Source organism: Amyelois transitella, chromosome 2 (assembly GCF_032362555.1).
Source record: "Amyelois transitella isolate CPQ chromosome 2, ilAmyTran1.1, whole genome shotgun sequence".
NCBI lineage: Eukaryota > Metazoa > Arthropoda > Insecta > Lepidoptera > Pyralidae > Amyelois > Amyelois transitella.
Genome location: NC_083505.1, coordinates 9,183,293 through 9,201,970, shown reverse-complemented (window position 1 = coordinate 9,201,970; position 18,678 = coordinate 9,183,293). Strand labels below are relative to the sequence as shown.

Here is an 18,678-nt window from a genome sequence, read left to right as displayed (position 1 = left end):
CACCTTTGTTTATCCTTAAAAACAACAAACACAACATAAAACATTCAGATAATATCAGAGAGCAATAAGTTAGGAATTCGACTACTTATGTATTTTTTTGCGTTTTTAATGTCTGAGTAAATTATGATAGGTATTGAGTTTTTTTAAAATAAATAAAATATATAAATTTTAATACCATAAATATATTTTCTTCTGCTATATAAGTAGAACTAAAAAATATAAGTTGGTATATTGCGTATACCAACGTAACGTATATATACTTATATGATCTCATTTTGAATTTAGGGATGCCTGCGTAGCTAAATTTGATAAGGTATGTCCAAAGTAAACAAAGGATTATAAATGAAAGAAAAAGTAGGTAGGTACTAGTGTGTGTTCGTATTAGTTTACTGACTATTGCATCTAAGCGGCAGTTTTATAAAAAAAGGGTCTATAAATAAAAATAAATATTAAAAGTGTAATGTGTGTGATTTTAATATAAACATTATTACATTACACTAACAATTTGAGATACAGTAAATTTCCTTAAAAAATATCGTAGGTTCCATAACAATTAAGTATTTTTCTAAATTGAATGTTAAAATATGCTTGTGTAACATTTTAACAATCAATTAGCTTTATTAAAGTTTTTGTCCTTGAGTATTTTAAGAGCGCAAAATGTAGAAAAATAAGGAGAATGTGTTCGATTATTATATAGGTACGTGACGAGATTAGAAAGACAATAGATAACAGAGGAAGACCAAGAAAGAGATAACTAAACAAATATGTAAGTAAAACTACTTGAATAGTCTTGAACCAAAAAAAGATTTTACCCAAAATTCTCATATTTTTCGTAAATTTAATAAATATCGTCTAACTCACATGTACTAGGTATAATACCAAACTAGGCTCAAATAGGTAATAAGTACCTAATATAACTCTTATTTTTGAGATAAATTAGTATATCTAAGACAATAGAACGAGTATTGTATATTGTTTATTAGTTTATAGACACACAATCACAAGAAATAACTTTCACTTTGTTATATACTAGCAAACTCACACAGCATTTACGGAATAATGAAGACACACAATGCTTTGATATTTATGTAGTACTAAAGGCCGCCCGCGACTTAGTCCGCGTGGAAACCCTATCATAACGTAACAATCAATCCCGCTGGAACTCCGGGATAAAAAGTATCCTATAGTATGTTATTTTGGGTATTCAGCGTAATCAGTTAAGTTGTATTTGCGTGAAAGAGTTACAAACACCCATACATACATACCCCAAACATTCGCATTTATAATATAAGGATAGTTTTAAGCTCGTCTATTAAATGTCTTAAAATATCACAATAAGCGTCATACACATATAACATATTGGTCCTTTATATATTTGTATATTATGTACATAACAAAACAATTTCTTTTCAATCAATTCGACAACTTCTCTAATGAATCTACATAAATACATGAGCAAAGTTTTTGTAGGAACCTTAGAACGCCAGTGGAAAATTTATTGTAGGCGTCGGGTTTGTTCTCCCATTTAACACAAAGATAATATACTGGTATACCAGAAAGGAGTATGGCTATCCCAATGGCTGTGTCCTTTGGGTTTGTGATAGCTGGAATAATGACTAAGCATCCGATAGCAATGAGGAAGAGGAGTGGTATGATAATGTTGACTTTGATAGGGCGTGGAAGGTCAGGCTTGGTCCGCCTGAGCCACAGCATGCCCACAACGGAGGCTCCTACTGAGAGCCAGAGTATCTGTGAGAAGTAGTTGATTAGATCGAACACGTTGCTCGTTGTCAACATGAGAAGGGAGAAGAAACACTGGAAAACAGAAAAAGACAAAATGAGTTAAATTTTATAGCAACTTCACAGTAAGGCGGTAAAATTAACCTGGTTCTGAAATTTGATCAATAAAAATATAAGTATAACTGAAACCTAAACAATTGGGGAGAAAACCAACAAAACTTGAATTAGATTTAAAAGAAGAAATAATAATCAATTTTAACTCACCGTGAATATCAGTGATGGTATCGGTGTCTGCTTATCAATATGGAAAAGTGAGAAGAAAGCAGGCATATGTCCCTCTTGTGCTCCCGTGGCGAACAGCCGTGCTGATGTGAAGAGAACTCCATTGACCCCGCCGAAAGTGGACAACGCCACGAATACTGGTATCAGCCAGCTCCATCCTCCAAAGAGGTGGTCTCCGAATATCTGAAATATTGTATCTATGTGCTTTCTACTACACGGCGTGGGAGATACCTGGACCACATCCCATAAAGGCGAGGTGTACAGCTATCTCCTGATCCACCGTACTTTGTACCCATAAGAAGGTTAGAAGGGGCAGAGAGAAGAAATCTTAAGATAAAACTAAACGGATTTATTCTTTTCTATCTTTGAGTGTCGATAAATCAAGTTGCGTAAAGAATATTTCTTAAAAAACTTAAATCCTCTTTTTATTATATATCTTACTGTGTTACCTATTTATGTTTCTGATCTCCTAATTACGTAGATATACATTATAACCACCAACCGTCGCGTTACTTAGATATAGTTTCGTGTATTTTATAATATTGGGACATTTTATCAGTTAGTTAAATTTCCTAATTTTAATAATAGCTGTGTACCAAGCATCAATAAATTTATATTTGCAAGTTAAGTTTATGGCTCTTATTTATATTATTAATGAGATATATCACTTTGTAGTCGGACAAACAAACAATTAAATTTACAAATAAAACCTACTTGATAAGTTAAGCAAATTAGTACATTGATTTGAGGTTACAATTATTTTGCTATAAGTATGCTGAGTAGGTCAAAGAAACATAGAACTTAATATTTATATGATTATTACTAGTTACGACCACCGACCGTCGGTGATCGAATCGGTAAGGTACCCGGTTAAAATGTTCTCACCAATACATCAAGACTCATCGCTGGAGAACTGGAGAGTTCTTATATTTACGCATTCTAACGTTTCTTGAATTGAGGACCGACAACTCGCTAGACGATTTCAAGTAATTTTGTTTAAATAAACAGGAAATAACTAAGCTGACCTAGGTCAAGCCAAAATTCTTACTTTAGCTACAGGAGCAAGCGACATCAATTCCATTCTTGTGACGACGGCAAAGTAGGCTAAGTTTGCCATCACGTAGATAATGGTGACCATCGGCATGGCAATCCATATGGCACGCGGCAAATTCCTGAAATTAATAAGAATCGTGTGAGAATGCCCAGTATTCGTATCGTGATGACGAGGAATTATACGGGTTTTATTTTCTAATAAATTCGTGGAATAAGATAGGTCTTTTTTAATAATAAATAAATCTTAGTATATAATAATATATAATACTTAGTACATCAAACCTAGATCCCACCTTATGTTAGATGTATAAGTAAATGTGAAACAGCAGAATTTTAGATAAATAGTTATATTGAATTCAGTCAGCTTATATTGGATCACATTATCATCACATAACAACATATAATACAAATATAACCTCATCCTTTAAGGGGTAGGCAGAGCCCACAGCTTCGAAGACTGAAAGGATTTTTTATAACTCCACTGCAGCATCTCGACTTTCTATTTTCTAAGCTTCTTCAATAGTATTATTAATAATTAATTATTATTAACAAATTATAAATATTAATAACCTACGTTAAAAAAATTATCGTTAAGAATTTGAATCGGAACCACGATCATATTACACACATGATTGAAGTCATGATTATAATTATATTTAGAGTAAAAAGGAGTATGTATGTATATACGAATGGAGAAGGCGGATTCCACGTTGGCTTTGTGCCAAACATTAGTCATAGTAAAATTATAATCGTATAAAAATCGCAAAAGTTTGTGTCTAACGAATCACCTTGCAATGCAGTAACTTTCTCAAAAGGTATTTCTCGACTAACATAAAAAGCATACATAAAAAGAAAATGAAAACTGGTTCTACTTTCGCCGTAAGTTAAGCATCGCGTCGAATTTATTTTACATGTACCTTCTTAGTGATGATATTAACAAACAACACAAAGACTGGTCAACAAGAATAACTAGTTCCCAAAATTTGCCAATTATAAAACTAGTATACGTAGTATTTACGTGATACTTTCAGAGTAGGTACATTTTGTCCCGGAAAAGTACCTAATCTCTGCGTGAGAGACAGCCGCAGACGGAAACTAGTCTTAACTGTTTCTTGGCCATGGCCTAAATTCTGTTATCTTACTTTCGTATTATCAAAGCTCTCGTTATCAAGGAACGGAAAGAATAAATTACCATTCATTCAGTCAACGCCTTCTCGGCGTCTATGAATATTTCATGTAATAAGAAAAGTGCTCAATAAAGAACAATTTATTTTATTCTATCGTGTTACACTACATTTTTTGTCTCAGTATTGGGAACTTTAAGTTTTAAATAAATTTATCTCGCTATTATTCAAAATCAATAATGACATTAACCATATACTTATTTACCTAAAATGGTTAATCATACATTGGTAGAATATAGGGAAAATTGCATTCTGGAAATTTAAAGTAAGTGTGACCGTTAACGTAATGTAGGACGTCATTTTATTACTGATTTAATGTTAATTTAGTTATCATCAAGTTTTACCGTGTATCGTAAAGCTATTTCATAATTCAATCAACCAAATCTATCGAGCAACAGTCTTCCATTCATGGAATAGGTAATTAACTCATGAATCACAAAGCTATGTATGAACTTTACTGTCAAACCCTTTCAAATAACTCTCAATCCAACTAAGAGGCAATGGGAAACCTAAGCTATATTTGAGGAACTCTCGTGCGAGCCACTCAATGGCATTTGTCATTTGATTCATAATAAGGTAGTTTTCCACCGATGACCTAAGCGAACTGTCCACAATTCGATAAGTCCAATACGACAAAATGTATAAGTAATCTTTAATTATAGAATGTCAATTTAAACATTAGCCCTTAATACAGTGGTCTATAAGATGATGTTAGTATTGTATTATTTATTTTATATTAGACATCTATATATATAAAACTCTTCCGTTACTGAGTGACTGACTGACAGACAACGCACAGTCGAAACTACTGGTCGTAGACAGCTGAAATTTGGAATGTAGGTTCCTTGGGATATGTAGGGGAGCACTAAGAAAGGATTTTTGGAAATTCAACCCCCAAGGGGGGGAAAAGGGGTAAAAACGTTTCTATGAAAAATCTTATTCCTTGGGTTTATAAACTTGAAACTTGGCATGAACACGTACATAGGCAAGTAAATATGTTTGACATTATAAGTTTTTTCAAACTACCCTCCAATCGTGATTTAGGGGGTGCGATTGGGTGACTGATTTATTAACGCACAGCCGAAACCGCTCGGTATAGGAGTCTGAGATTTTGAACAGAGGTTCCTTTAGTAACATAAGTGAGCACTAAGAAAGGATTTTTGGAAATTCAACCCCCAAGGGGGGGAAAAGGGGTAAAAACGTTTCTATGAAAAATCTTATTCCTTGGGTTTATAAACTTGAAACTTGGCATGAACACGTACATAGGCAAGTAAATATGTTTGACATTATAAGTTTTTTCAAACTACCCTCCAATCGTGATTTAGGGGGTGCGATTGGGTGACTGATTTATTAACGCACAGCCGAAACCGCTCGGTATAGGAGTCTGAGATTTTGAACAGAGGTTCCTTTAGTAACATAAGTGAGCACTAAGAAGGGATTTTTGAAATGTCAACCCCCAAGGGGGGGAAACGGGATAAACTGAGCCGGGGCTGCGGGAAAGTTCTAACGAGATACCGTGGCCCCGGAACGCAAAGGGCAACTGAAGGAACGAGGTGGGTTTTAGTCAGTAAAAGTCTGACACTCCCTTCCGTTCCACCCAGAGCGGGAGAGGTCATTTGATGATTTCCCATCCTTAAAAAAAAGACTTTGTATGACAACTTTCAGTCGTCTCTTTAACATACATAATTATGTACATACATGCATAACATTAATAACATCACGCCTTTAAATCCCTATTTTGTGTTAACACTACCCATACAAACAGCTAAAAGGAAACAAGTGAAGAGACGAAATTTGTCCGCATCCATTTTCACCTAAATTCTTAACGTTAATGAGATTTACTTTTTATTATCAGGTCAACCTAATAGCCTCACATGTACGTATAACTTCGTAAGAATTTTCTTTCAACTCCTAACCGTTGAGGAGTTGTACTTTCCATCATCAGCTCATTCACATGGGATGATGACTATCAGACGCAAATACTTAAACAGAAGGAAATCCTGTAAGGCCTCTTCGTCCTATAAATCCTGTTTTTTTTTTCTTTTGAGACGATGATTTTGTCTCGCTTTACTTTTTCTATATAGATTTGTATGTATACTAATATTATAAAGAGGAACAATCTATTTTTTTATATGTTTGTTTGTTTACACATGTAATCGATAAACTCCGAAACTACTGAATCGATTTCAAACATTCACCATTAGAAAGCTACATCATCCCTGAGTAACACAGGCTATATTTAATTCCAGTTGTAACAAGATTTCAGCCTGTGGAAGAAAAAGCCCTGTCGAGATCATTAAAAAACGCTATATATAACCGAATTACACGTGGGCGAAGCCGCGGGCGGAAAGCTAGTTTATATATAAAAGTACTTAATAAAAAGTTGTTATAGGTATTTCACAATTTTATATTTATCAAATTACGATTCTCTGAATATACCATAGTAGTATCTTTCCGACTTTATTAACGATCCGACATCGTTCCCCTTTTTGGCAAGCCAGTGGCAAACAACCTTAGAAGCATCGGACCGTCTTTTACGAGGACCAATTCGTACTAGATGGATGACGCAACACTCGCCTATATTGCACGTGGTTCATGGTCGACATAAACATGGAACAATTCTTGATTTCTTGGAATTAAATTAATGTTCACAAAACCAGAAACCCCTAACAATACTCGTATACTTTAAGGGGTTCTATCCAATAACTACCGGTAGGTAGATTTTGCAAAGAAGAAAGAAATATGTAGGCACTTAAATAAACCGTCATTTGGTATGCCTCACAGAAATACAAGTTAACCTAATGTAATATTTTCTATGGTTTGTCAAAAAATAAGGTACAATAAAAGTAAAATTTACACTCTCTAGTTAGTCGAACTAACAAGCAACCTTTTGTTGTCTTAAGTAGGTAGGTACTATTAAAATTCAGTGGGTCAAGGTCGTACTACAACCACGTTATAGTATTGTGGTCTTTTATAAAGAGTGAAAGGTAGGTTTAGCAATATGTATTTTCTCTAACAATGCAAAATGTGTGTCCTTTGTGCAGCCTCAAAATATGTTTTCACATAGAAAACGAGATACGTAATGACAACTTATTAAGATTTAGATATACCTACGGTAATGATACCGTGATCTGATTTCGAATAGCTCTTCGTTCTTCAGTGAGAGCTATTCGAAATCAGAGCGATACATCGGGGTAAAATCGTAGAATAGTATCAAAACGTGATCAAATACAACGAAGCTTATTGTGAGACTACGTTCGTATACAATGTTCTATCGCCTTATTCTTTTATAGTTCTTTTACTTGTCTTTTTCGAATTACGTAGGACTTTTTTTGGTGCACATTCTTATTATTGCAGGTATGTACCTTTTTGGGTATAATATTGAAGTTTAGTAGTGACAGGTGCACCGCTGTTAAAAAAATAGGTAATTATAAGTAGTACTTGTCTTTGAACGAACGTACAAAAACTGATTTTTTGCACATAGGTAAGTAACTATATAGTTTTTTAACGATATTGAACTTCATTTTAAACTCAGATCGGTTTTAAAAAACTTTACCTACACGGATTAACTTCGTGTTCATGCTATTTTGGTCGTAACTTTTTATGCGATGTCTAAAAATAGACAGGAATTAAAATGAATCACCTTCAATAGAAAATACCTGTGAATCTAGTTGATAACACTGATAGTATGTGACGTAAAGTACTCGTAGATACGTTATAAACTGTTATCAAAGTATGGGGCATGAAAAAGATAACATATCACGGACACGGAAGAAAAAAAGCATAAGCACTTCATTACTCAGTGCTCGCATATGAGCTATTAAGTTGCTGATATTTTTTTAATACGTTTACATATTCATAAACATTATTGATATTACGGTAGTACAGAGATAATCGTGCACCTGTTGTCATATTGATTACTAAAAATTTAATTGAAAGTTGAAGAAACAAAGCCAAACCAAAAGCCTCAAATAAACTCATGAACTAAATATTTGAACATTTACTGGAATTCGGCATGCATATATCTTATTTTAGGGATGTTTCATTAGCCATGAGAATTGCCACAACTAAATAAATGTACTTACTTGTAAGGATCTTGTAGTTCTTCAGTAACGAAATTTAAATAATTCCAACCACCAAATGCAAAGAGGCCGGAATAGAAAGCTAGCGCTATATTTCCCGCGCTATAGTCGCCCTCAAAAGGTCTTTCAAAGTTCTCCGTATTACCTGTAGGTACCAGATTAATTATAATTAGTTATATCACCCCAAGTCTGGTAAAAGCAGATTCTGTTCTAGCATATATACTATGAAAAGACAACCTCAGTCTATTTCAGAGGAGAATGGAGCATAGGATCGTATTTCAATCCTCAGAAAAGAAGTTCTATATATACAGTTATATGTAGGTAGGTAAGAATGGCCATAAAAGCTTGAATGTATTAAAATATTCAAGGATCCGTTTGATGAATGATTGATCTATTGAATATTTTTTCGATTTCATAATAAATTTTCTTCGTCTTAAATATCTTAAAGTCTTACTTTAAAAAAAATATAGTATGATTAATAGACAGACAAATCAATAAATATTAATTCAATTATCATACAAAGAGCGCTCTTATCAAAGTGGACCAATCAATTTATTGCGTAACACATAGATGGGCAAGCTTTCTCGAAGCAAACTCATTTTATACATAATTTAAGACGGTCTCAGTCTTCGCTAACGACTTGTTGAATACAATGAATAATTCAATGGACCTTCTGTAGGTAACAAGAGCCGAGTTGTGTTAATACCGCAGAAATAATTAAAGTATTGAATTACGACGAACTAAACGGATACTGGAATTATTTCTAGATTCAAACGCGTATCCCTACTTTTTTAAGGCAAGTTGATTGAAATGTTTCTTAGTAAACATAGATAGCTAACCGAAGAAATGATGCAAATGCAAATCTACTGATTCATCATCAACTACAATTATGCTTATTAGTAATCTTAAAACCAGAACAAATTGAGTTCGATTGCATACGGTTTATGCTACGCTGCTGATAAAAAATATGTATGTATGTTGTTTTATGCTAGTGTTGACCATACTCGCTTGTTTAGCTGCACATCAAGTAATTCTGCAGAACTCTATGACGTGATAATTTAGATACTGTTGACTATTCTAAAACATAAAGATAAAGACCAAAAAGCAAAGTTTTACCTGCGCAAATGTAATAAATTCCGGAGATAATAATAACAATAAGGGCCAAAAGTTTGGAGGTGGTGAACACGTCTTGTATCCTCATCGTCCAACGCACGCTGATGCAGTTGATGGCAGTCAGAATACCTGTTGACAAAAAGTTCTTGATTTGTCATATAAATCGCAATATCTTGGATAAATGCTGCAGTGGTTCAATAAGAACCAACTTAAATACGCATAACATAATATTTGGTTGGACGTTGGCAGATGCAAGCACAGTTACTAAAACGCGGCACAAGTTCTGAGAAGAACATATAAAACCATTCATCCAGAAATAAATTTAATTTTATAGGGCTTAATAAAAAGAGAACCTTTATGTAGACAATATGTATATACCTACTAAGCCCGTGTCAAGAAAAACAGTGAAAAAATTACTAAGAAAATAATTCAGTTGAGAAAAGAAGTCTAAAATTTGTGTAGAGTACTCATTTGTATACAAATAGGTAATCAATATTATTATTTTACTTATCAGACGGATTAAAGTTGAGGCACAATGGTTGATAAGATTTTGACATTTTTTACTACCTACCAGCGGAAGTAATCCCCTCAATATTACTCTATCAGACACCAGACAATTGAAGATAAGCTCTATTGTACGAGAAACACATGTTACGAGACGGATCAGCCTAAAATCGTACACATTTTTTTAAAGATATTTTTACATTATCTTAGCTCGTGTTCTCTACGTTATCGTATCTACGATAAAAACAATTGTTTTACGTGAGGAGGTTCCAATAGAAGTGGATTACTGTTGGTTATTATGACGGTTAGCCTTAATATTTCGCCTGTTTGATATGTAAAAAATCTATTTCGTTATCGTTGTTCCATTAGATTCATACAGTTCAAGAAAGGTCGCCGATTTATTTAAAACCAAACCTTTCCAAAAATATCAATAATTTTATCTACGCAAGTAGTAGGTATATTCGACCATTCAAATTTTGTTCCAGTTACACTCGCCTGTATATCTTAGTCATATACCGTACTTACATATAAATCTCAGTTTCAGGCTAATTGAAAGACTCAATTACAGCGTCAGAGCTAGGCAGCATTTGCTAACGGAGTCTCGCTTCAAGATGGAGTAACTTCCCTTGTCAATAATTAGGTTAAGTGGGTGCGTCCGCCGCTCTGCTCCCAAGAGTTCGAGGCGCAATGCAATCAAGGGAATTATCGGATACCACACTTATTCATCGAGCCCGAGATCCGCTAGCCGCCCACGGCTAGCTTTTAAAGGAAATTCACAGCAATTTATAAAATTGTTGCACCTCGCTAGTACCTAACCTACTACGCCCAGCAATAAGCCGCATAATGAGAATTTATAGCTTTATCAGTTATAGAGACTACAAACAACAAAATACAGAAGATATTCCGTAGAGACATAGTAAGTCTTGAAATTTAAATTCAGTTTCGTTTTTAATCTCTAGACGGATAAAAAGCTTTTTAAATCAATGCGCATAAGTATTATAAAGCGTAGTAAAAAGCAGTGTCGCTTTTCTTATCTTTATCATGTTCCCAGTTGCACCCACCCGCACCAAATATTATGAAAATTCAAACGAATTAAATATAGAACGGATATGATGTACTGCACTTAATACTATCAACGATGATCTAGCAAGAACGCCTAATGACATAAGTAATTACAACACCATTAAGAAAACCGATTACAGAAAGTGTAAGTGATGTAAAATGTCATTAACCGATATTATAAACAAAACAAATATTAGTCCTTTTACATAGATTGTTGACAAACTTTCAGAATATTATCATAATGTTTGTTACATTCATTTAATTATTGTCTATAAACTTAATGCCTAATGAAAGTCTAGACTGTTGTATTGTCGAAAAATATTTATCAAAGTGTCGGTTTACGTTTACATATGTAAAAATTTAAAATAAAAATCATTTAGTCTCTGAAAGCAATTATAATCTGATAAATGAAACGGCCTTAAAAATAATTAGGATGCTTATCCACGGTAATTTAAAAGGTAATTTATGACTTCGAATGTGAAGCGATCGCGAATAATTTAGCTGTATGTATACTGTATAGTGCTTTTAGTAGCTACAGGTACGTCTCTATCTCTATCTATTTATTTCATAAATAACACATTATTGTATAACTTTTAGGTAATTAAATTTAAAAAATCTTTATTTTATTTAAATAAGTTTATTTATTTATTATAAGTTTATACATATATATTTAGTGGATAGGTATATGTCTATATATGTATTTCTGTTAGTATATTATTATATTGTTGCTAAAAACACAGTGACTTGCCGCTTTTTACTGAATTATTTAGTTCCTTTATTGTTTTGCCGGTTGACTGGAAGAGATCCCTTTATGGGATAAGTCCGCCATTGCTAGTGATTTGTTTATTTTATAACTTTGTACTATTTTCTTGTTACTGTGTAAATTTCTATGCAATAAAGATATTACAAACAAACAAACAAAAAATCTCTTTTTTTCATAGATGATTATAAAACTTTTAAAATAATAAACTCAATAAATAAAAAACTCTTCGAGAAGGACACACAAAAATTAAATAAGTACATTATATAATAAAGTAAATACTACTAAAGTTTGGTAACGATATAGATCGTCTAAACTTTATAATAGAATAAAATAATAGTGGATCGTACCTGTAGCTACTAAAAGCACTATACAGTATACATACAGCTAAATTATTCGCGATCGCTTCACATTCGAAGTCATAAATTAAAACAAGTTTCTGAACTACTCGTACTAACCCCTGTCAATTAACACTGCATTCGAACTCCGGTAGAGCAAGGCTCTGTTTTGTGCAAATAAAACAAATACATTCATTGAAACTAGGGTATTTATAGTCGCTTTTTCAAGATAAGTTTAAAGCGTCAACTCTACCTCCTATTTTAGATAAGTTGTAGCAGTAGAGTCAAGTCGACTCCACATTGTACCTCAGATAATTTTGCAATTAACTAAAGTTTTTAATATTGATTTCGCGGAGCCGACTTTTAAACTCCACATTATATTAGTTTAAGTTACTAGCTTTAAATGAAACTGAATAGGTTTCCATAAAAACAAATTCATAGCAAAAAGTGAAATATAAAATTTACTCTCCCATACAAAATTGGTTGCTCATTTGATCGGTCTTAGTATGGGAAAGTTTAAATATTGGGTGGAATGGCTGTACATGTTGAAAATTTAATATTTTACTTCAGTTATTTTCAATGATAATTTTTTTCAGTATGATTTTTCGACTCTACATTATGCTTTATACTAGATTTTACACTTGTCGCAGTTATTATACTTATTTTATTATACTATTACGACTTTACACAGCGTGGAATATTCAACTGTACACCATAGAGGATTACACCATATCTTTAGAGGATTTAAATGTCGTCTTTGTCTCTACTCACACAAAATGTAATTTGATGAAATGCATGGCAAGTGGTAATATAACAATACCAGCGGAATAACGAGGACGATTGTTGTGGGCTGTCTATTCAACCACAAGTACTGCAGTGGAACGTTGAGAGTAAGGGTCCAGCCAATAGATCCGGTCATAATCATAACACAAATGTGACTTGGAAGCAATGGGATTGTCGTTTTTTTCTACGTTATTTTATTGCTTTTTTTCTTTAGTTTTATTGTTCGCCTTGCGGATGCCTAAAAACTATCTGTGGAACAAACATCTAGCTTTGCCATTCTTGTCCGGTCCAGGGGTAGTGCAAAAAATCCTAGCTTAACGTAGCGAAAGATGATGAACGTGCGCAGTGCTCTTAAAACTAAAGAAGCTGCAGACAGGACAAAGTGATAACAGAAATGTCGGATAGCGGACCCCAACTAGGACTTTTGCTGCAGATGATAATGTTTACCTTTTTTTACAACTAAATATGCCAACTGTACGACAAGCCTTCTCCAATTCAAAACTTTGTGTATCCCAAAGATATTAGATGCGTATCATCTTACAAACTGTGTTTACGCGAGAAAGACAATGATTTCAATCAAAACATCTTTGTCACCTACATTCTCTCGCCAAAACATCAGTCGCATTCTCAGACTGGTAAACAATTTTATTAAGTTGTCACTCGTTAACGCACCTATTTATTGGATATGGTGATCTTCCATCGTTTAAGTGTCAGAAGTCAATAAGGAGTCAGACCCAGTACATTGCCCGCAATTTATCGCCGGAACCATCCCTGTATATCGATGATTTCATTGCTCGGAGAGTGTGCAACTTTAATTTAGACACAAAGATAGGACACAATGTATCGAGAAATGGCCGTTATCGATTAAATAACCTTAAGAGTGTAACGATCTCTGTTTCCCACGCAGTTGTTGCGTTAAGTATTGCAATATTATACTTCCAACGGGGTTGGGACATAAATTAGGTAAATAGTTATTCCATTTTCTTATAACATTTTGATTCGAATGTAAAGGATCAAACAAGTTTTCAAAAAAAGAAACATTATAATTTACATTGAAATGGCAGGTATTGAAAGGACTGATTGAATTCCAACAAGTCTTACCTTGGTATGGACTATGAATTTACAATTAAAACTAGATACTTTTAGAAAAACTACATTTAGTTATAGTAAAATACAAGATAATTGACCGTCGTCATGTCAATTTGCTATTATGTTATAATTGTTGAATCTCAATACTATCATGACGCCATACAGCTGAACGTGGCTTTTCAGGCTTTTGGCTCTGTATACCCTGCAAGGGATATAGACGTGACTATACGTATGTATACGTAAAATTTTATTTGCGCAATAATACTTATTTGGCCACCTAAATGAAATACATTTATTTAATTAGTTGGCTCAATAATTAATTCTTAGCACATCGTATACAAAGCTGGCGGTTTCTAAAATGAATAGGTATAAACAAATACCTAAACGAAACTTAGCAACCCATATCAACTTTGACCATTTATCTCTAAAGAACATTGTGGAGGCGAAATTACGATAACTTAACCCGAGGACACCTATAAATAATAGTTACTTACATAAACAAACAGCTGCCAGCAGCCGGATCGCGTTCTCAGGCGGGTCACACTCAGGGAAGAAGATCTTGGAGACGTACTGGCCAAAGGTCAAGGCCACGATGGCCTGCGTGGTGGGCCTGATGATGAGGAGCGCTATCCATAGCCTTAGGAAAGCTGGTAGGGGTCCGAATGCTGTGTAGATGTAGGCGTAGTCTCCGCCTGACCTGGTGATGGAGGTGCCGAGTTCGGCGTAGCAGAGAGCGCCGAGGGTGGACAGGAGACCGCTGAACAGCCATATTAACAATGATGCTGCGACTGACCTGATGACAATATAGATTTAAGTTTACAAATTTGTTTCATAAAACTGCCTTAGCTTCATCGTCTTGGCATTGTTTGCGCTCTATTTGGACAGGTAGAGGCAAGACCTCATAGGCGGTCCTACCTCTACCTGTCCAACAGTACATGACCCAACAGTGGGCAAAACTGAGTTTACTCATTATCTAAGTATAGGTTAATTTTACCTAAAAGTGACAGGTAAATGTACAACCGTTTTTATCTCAATATTGGTAAGAATTCAGAAGACTTAACAATGAAACAGAAAGTATAAAAAAAATTTGAACATTTTAGATACCTATTTATGAATATGTACTAAGTATATATTTATATAGAGAAAATAAATACATTTAAAATTAATCAACTAACCAAACAGACTGCGATTTTAAGAAAAACGTTTTCTTTAATCTTTAGTGAAAATAATGTCCATTACATGCTTAGGTAAATACGTGCTTAACTACATTAAACAAACTACTTTGGTATAAGGAAAAATATTAAACCGTTCGTAGAGTACACTTGTACCAATATTTATGTATTAGGTACTTACATTAATAAGCAACCAATAAGTTTTTATTGTGTTGAAGAATATTTTTACAACTACATAAATCAATCTACTGTTATTTAAACAAATTAATAGATTACTTAGAGCTAAAATTTGTACTTACTTACGAAGTTATTTCGATAAATACAAATGAATCCTGACTAATTTACAGGACATACATAACGTTTTCTATTTACCTAAACTTATATACAAACTATGACCTGCGTGCAAGGATTCCAAAGACCATGGTCTACTAGTTCTACTGATGTAAGCTTGTCATTGTGTATTATAAACATGATCTTTGGATCAATAAAGTTGTAGAAAAAGTTGTATATCTTAGAGAATTTATAAAGTTTCCTTTGTTCTTTTCATTTTCTTAAAACCTATACAATTTCAGGTGCATTCTGCATAATCCTTGACTGTTGATTTATAGGTATGTCATTTAATTACAAAAAATAGGTAGGTACTGGATAAATCCATATTTTATTATAAAATCAGATCGAAATTCTTTGAAATAATATAAGATTACCTATGTTATGATTACAAAAAAGTGTAAGTAACTTATTTTAGTTTTCCAAACGTTTATTGCGACAAAGTATGGACTGTAGTACTTATGTAGTAGTTAAATAAATAATTTAATATAGTTACTTACAAAGAACGCAACTTGATATTAAATTTTATGCAAACGATGGCAATGCATTCTCAGAAGATTGTTGTTCATAACTTTTTTTGTTTATGAGTATGTATATATCGGTGTCTATGCTTTGTTCAAAAAGATTAGATAAATTAGGTAAGTACATACCTAAACACTCTTTTTAATTTTCGTATGATCTTGATATCGTTTTGTAAGTGACTTTTGTCCGGGGCTTCCGTCAACTTTGAAATTTATCGGAATTCCTTTAAGCTCTGTGATAGGTAATATTGGTAATTTGGGATTACAGATTTCAGCACATCTATACTAATATTATAAAGCTGAAGAGTTTGTTTATTTGAACGCGCTAATCTCAGGAACTACTGATATACTACTACTATCTTTTCTTAAAACTGTATCAAAATCGGTTCAGCGGAACGCGAGATTTCGGAAACATACATACATACGAGTACATTCAGGTCAAACTGAGAACCACCTTTCTTTGAAAGCAGTTAATAAAAGTAGATATTTTTTTAAAATTAGTAATATTTTCGGTCAAAACTAGGATATATATTCGCATTAAGAGATGGTCTCGAAATTTTCTGTTAAAATTCAACCTTGGACTCGTTGCCAAGTCGGACGTTTAGCGTTCAGCGACCTACCAGTAGATAGGTATGTAAAGTACCTTCCTAACAAGTCCATGCTGTTAGCACCCAGTTTGCAGTTAACCTCGATATAGACAGCGTAGATACAGTATAGAATTATGTCGACAAATCTTTATAACTGCTATGCTGGTCCGGTAGCTAAGAAAAAAAGGTGTGCCACAGCCAGCTATTTACCTGCCTACCTGATTACTTCTCGCAGTCTTGGCCGGCAACGTTCTAACCTTCTGAATCTCAATTCCTTCGTAAAGACACCTAGCTGAGTGCCTCCGAGTCTTGTTACCATTGACTGTCTATTCCGTAATGGATGAGTTTACACCCGCTTCCTGATCTCTTACAAGTTTTAAACCAATAGTTAGGCCCATAAATAATTAATTGAAGGACAACTGTGTGACAACATAGAGTAGCATACTTGTTGCACTTGCATTGTTCAGTAGGTAACTAGTTAGGTACATCTTGCGACAAAAAACGCGACATAAGTTTGTATAAAATCTACCAATGTAAATATAGTACTTAGGTACCTATCATACTGTAACTTTCCATAGTTTGATTGCGGCTCATGTAATCACTATACTTTTGAGGCTCAATCATCTACGTAGCTAGCACGTAAATTAGTTATAGATTATTTTTAAAAAGACCCAGGTTAGGTACCTACCTATAACAGGTAAGTAGACAGGCCGTTATTCAAAGACAAAGACCAACTAAAGTGTAAGACCGTACTTATTCCTTAATTTTCTACCTAAACTTCGATACTACCTAAGCGAAATTTAAATTCTTGTGAAAGATAATGCCGTCATAATATTAAACGATATTTTCATAACTTGAATCAAAATTATATCTTTAATTAAGTATACCTAAACGAATAGGTAGGGTTGTTTTTTAAATACACGACTTAGTTTTCTTACGAGTATTATTTTCTACCTACTTATTTAAGTTTTTAAATCGCAACTGCATATATATTTCTTTCTGAAGTTTTTCCCAGTTACCATTAAAGACACTCGGCATTACTATTCACATGAAATATTATTTAATTTATTGGCAAACTACTTACTACAAAACTTTCCAAAATCCCTTTCCGGCTTATCTATCATAGAAGAAGACTGAAAGTGAAAAACTTAGTAGGTATTATAAACCTTTATGCACTCATGCTTTATGTTTCCATGAAATAAGTACTTACTTAGTATTCAAAAACACGCCGGTCGGAGAAATAAAAATCCCGGAGCCAATAATAGTCCCAATAATGATACCCACTCCATTAAATAACGTTATTTTACGTTTTAATACAACTTTACCGTCGTCGGCTTGGGATTCTTCGCCCATTCCGCAAAAAATCAATCACGCACCGGTTTACACACGCACGTGTTACTAACTGTGAAGTGAATGAATAGCCCGCGGCTGGCACGTTACTTGTTCCCGCAGGATACTAGCCACTGTACACACCACGGATTCTCTTAGACGACTGAATCATTTTCTGTTACCATTTTTACGGGCGAACTAGTAACTTGTTGACGTCAAATGCCGCGATACGACTCCGCCGAACAGTCGCCACGGCGCATGTGAATTTGAGGACTTGTGGATTGCGGGGCGACCGCTACATGTAGAGATAGCGTCGCAAAACACCTATGTACCGGAAAGAGACGCAGAAAAACCCCCTCCCGGGCTTTCGATAGGGACAACTGGCAAACGAGAATGGAAACCTGTGATCTAAAACCTGAAACACCTGGTAAAGGATAGCTAAATAAATAATGTCCTCACTCAACAAAGTGAAACACCCATCAATCATGGGCTTGCGACGAACGATGATGAAATACTCGCCAACGTCTGCGTCAAGCGCCATATGGAAAGAAGGTCGATGCAAATTTTAACAATTTTCAGTCATGGACAGCGTATTTATTTGCTTCAACTAGGTAAGTAAGTACAATTATGGAGACCCGCATGAAAGCGTTTACATTTCTATGTCATGGTCATAATTCGACTGACGACCGTAACTATTTTTAAAAATACTTTCTTGTGAGAAAGTTTTTATACAGATTTAATTACTCGACTCC

The 18,678-nt window shown here is 34.1% G+C and overlaps 1 protein-coding gene across 1 annotated transcript; it reads right to left on the bottom strand.

Annotated features, from left to right (window-relative positions):
* Positions 1 to 275: 275 nt before the first annotated feature.
* Positions 276 to 18,191, bottom strand: LOC106143628 (large neutral amino acids transporter small subunit 2). Its single transcript, XM_013345757.2, has 7 exons — positions 17,808 to 18,191; positions 14,485 to 14,783; positions 9,458 to 9,583; positions 8,345 to 8,486; positions 3,071 to 3,194; positions 2,005 to 2,205; positions 276 to 1,815 (listed from the first exon to the last, which is right to left on the bottom strand). The coding sequence occupies exons 1-7, from the start codon at positions 17,948 to 17,950 to the stop codon at positions 1,414 to 1,416; spliced, it is 1,437 nt and encodes a 478-aa protein (XP_013201211.1). The 5' UTR covers positions 17,951 to 18,191; the 3' UTR covers positions 276 to 1,413.
* Between the last annotated feature and the right edge of the window lie 487 nt (positions 18,192 to 18,678).

Excerpts from the sequence above, each read along its gene's own strand:
- LOC106143628 (XM_013345757.2), bottom strand. The coding sequence starts at position 17,950 with ATGGGCGAAGAATCCCAAGCCGACGACGGTAAAGTTGTATTAAAACGT. Across the intron at positions 3,195-8,344 it reads GAACTACAAGATCCTTACAA|GAATTTGCCGCGTGCCATAT; the intron begins GTAAGTACATTT and ends TATTAATTTCAG. Across the intron at positions 1,816-2,004 it reads TACCATCACTGATATTCACG|TGTTTCTTCTCCCTTCTCAT; the intron begins GTGAGTTAAAAT and ends TCTGTTTTCCAG.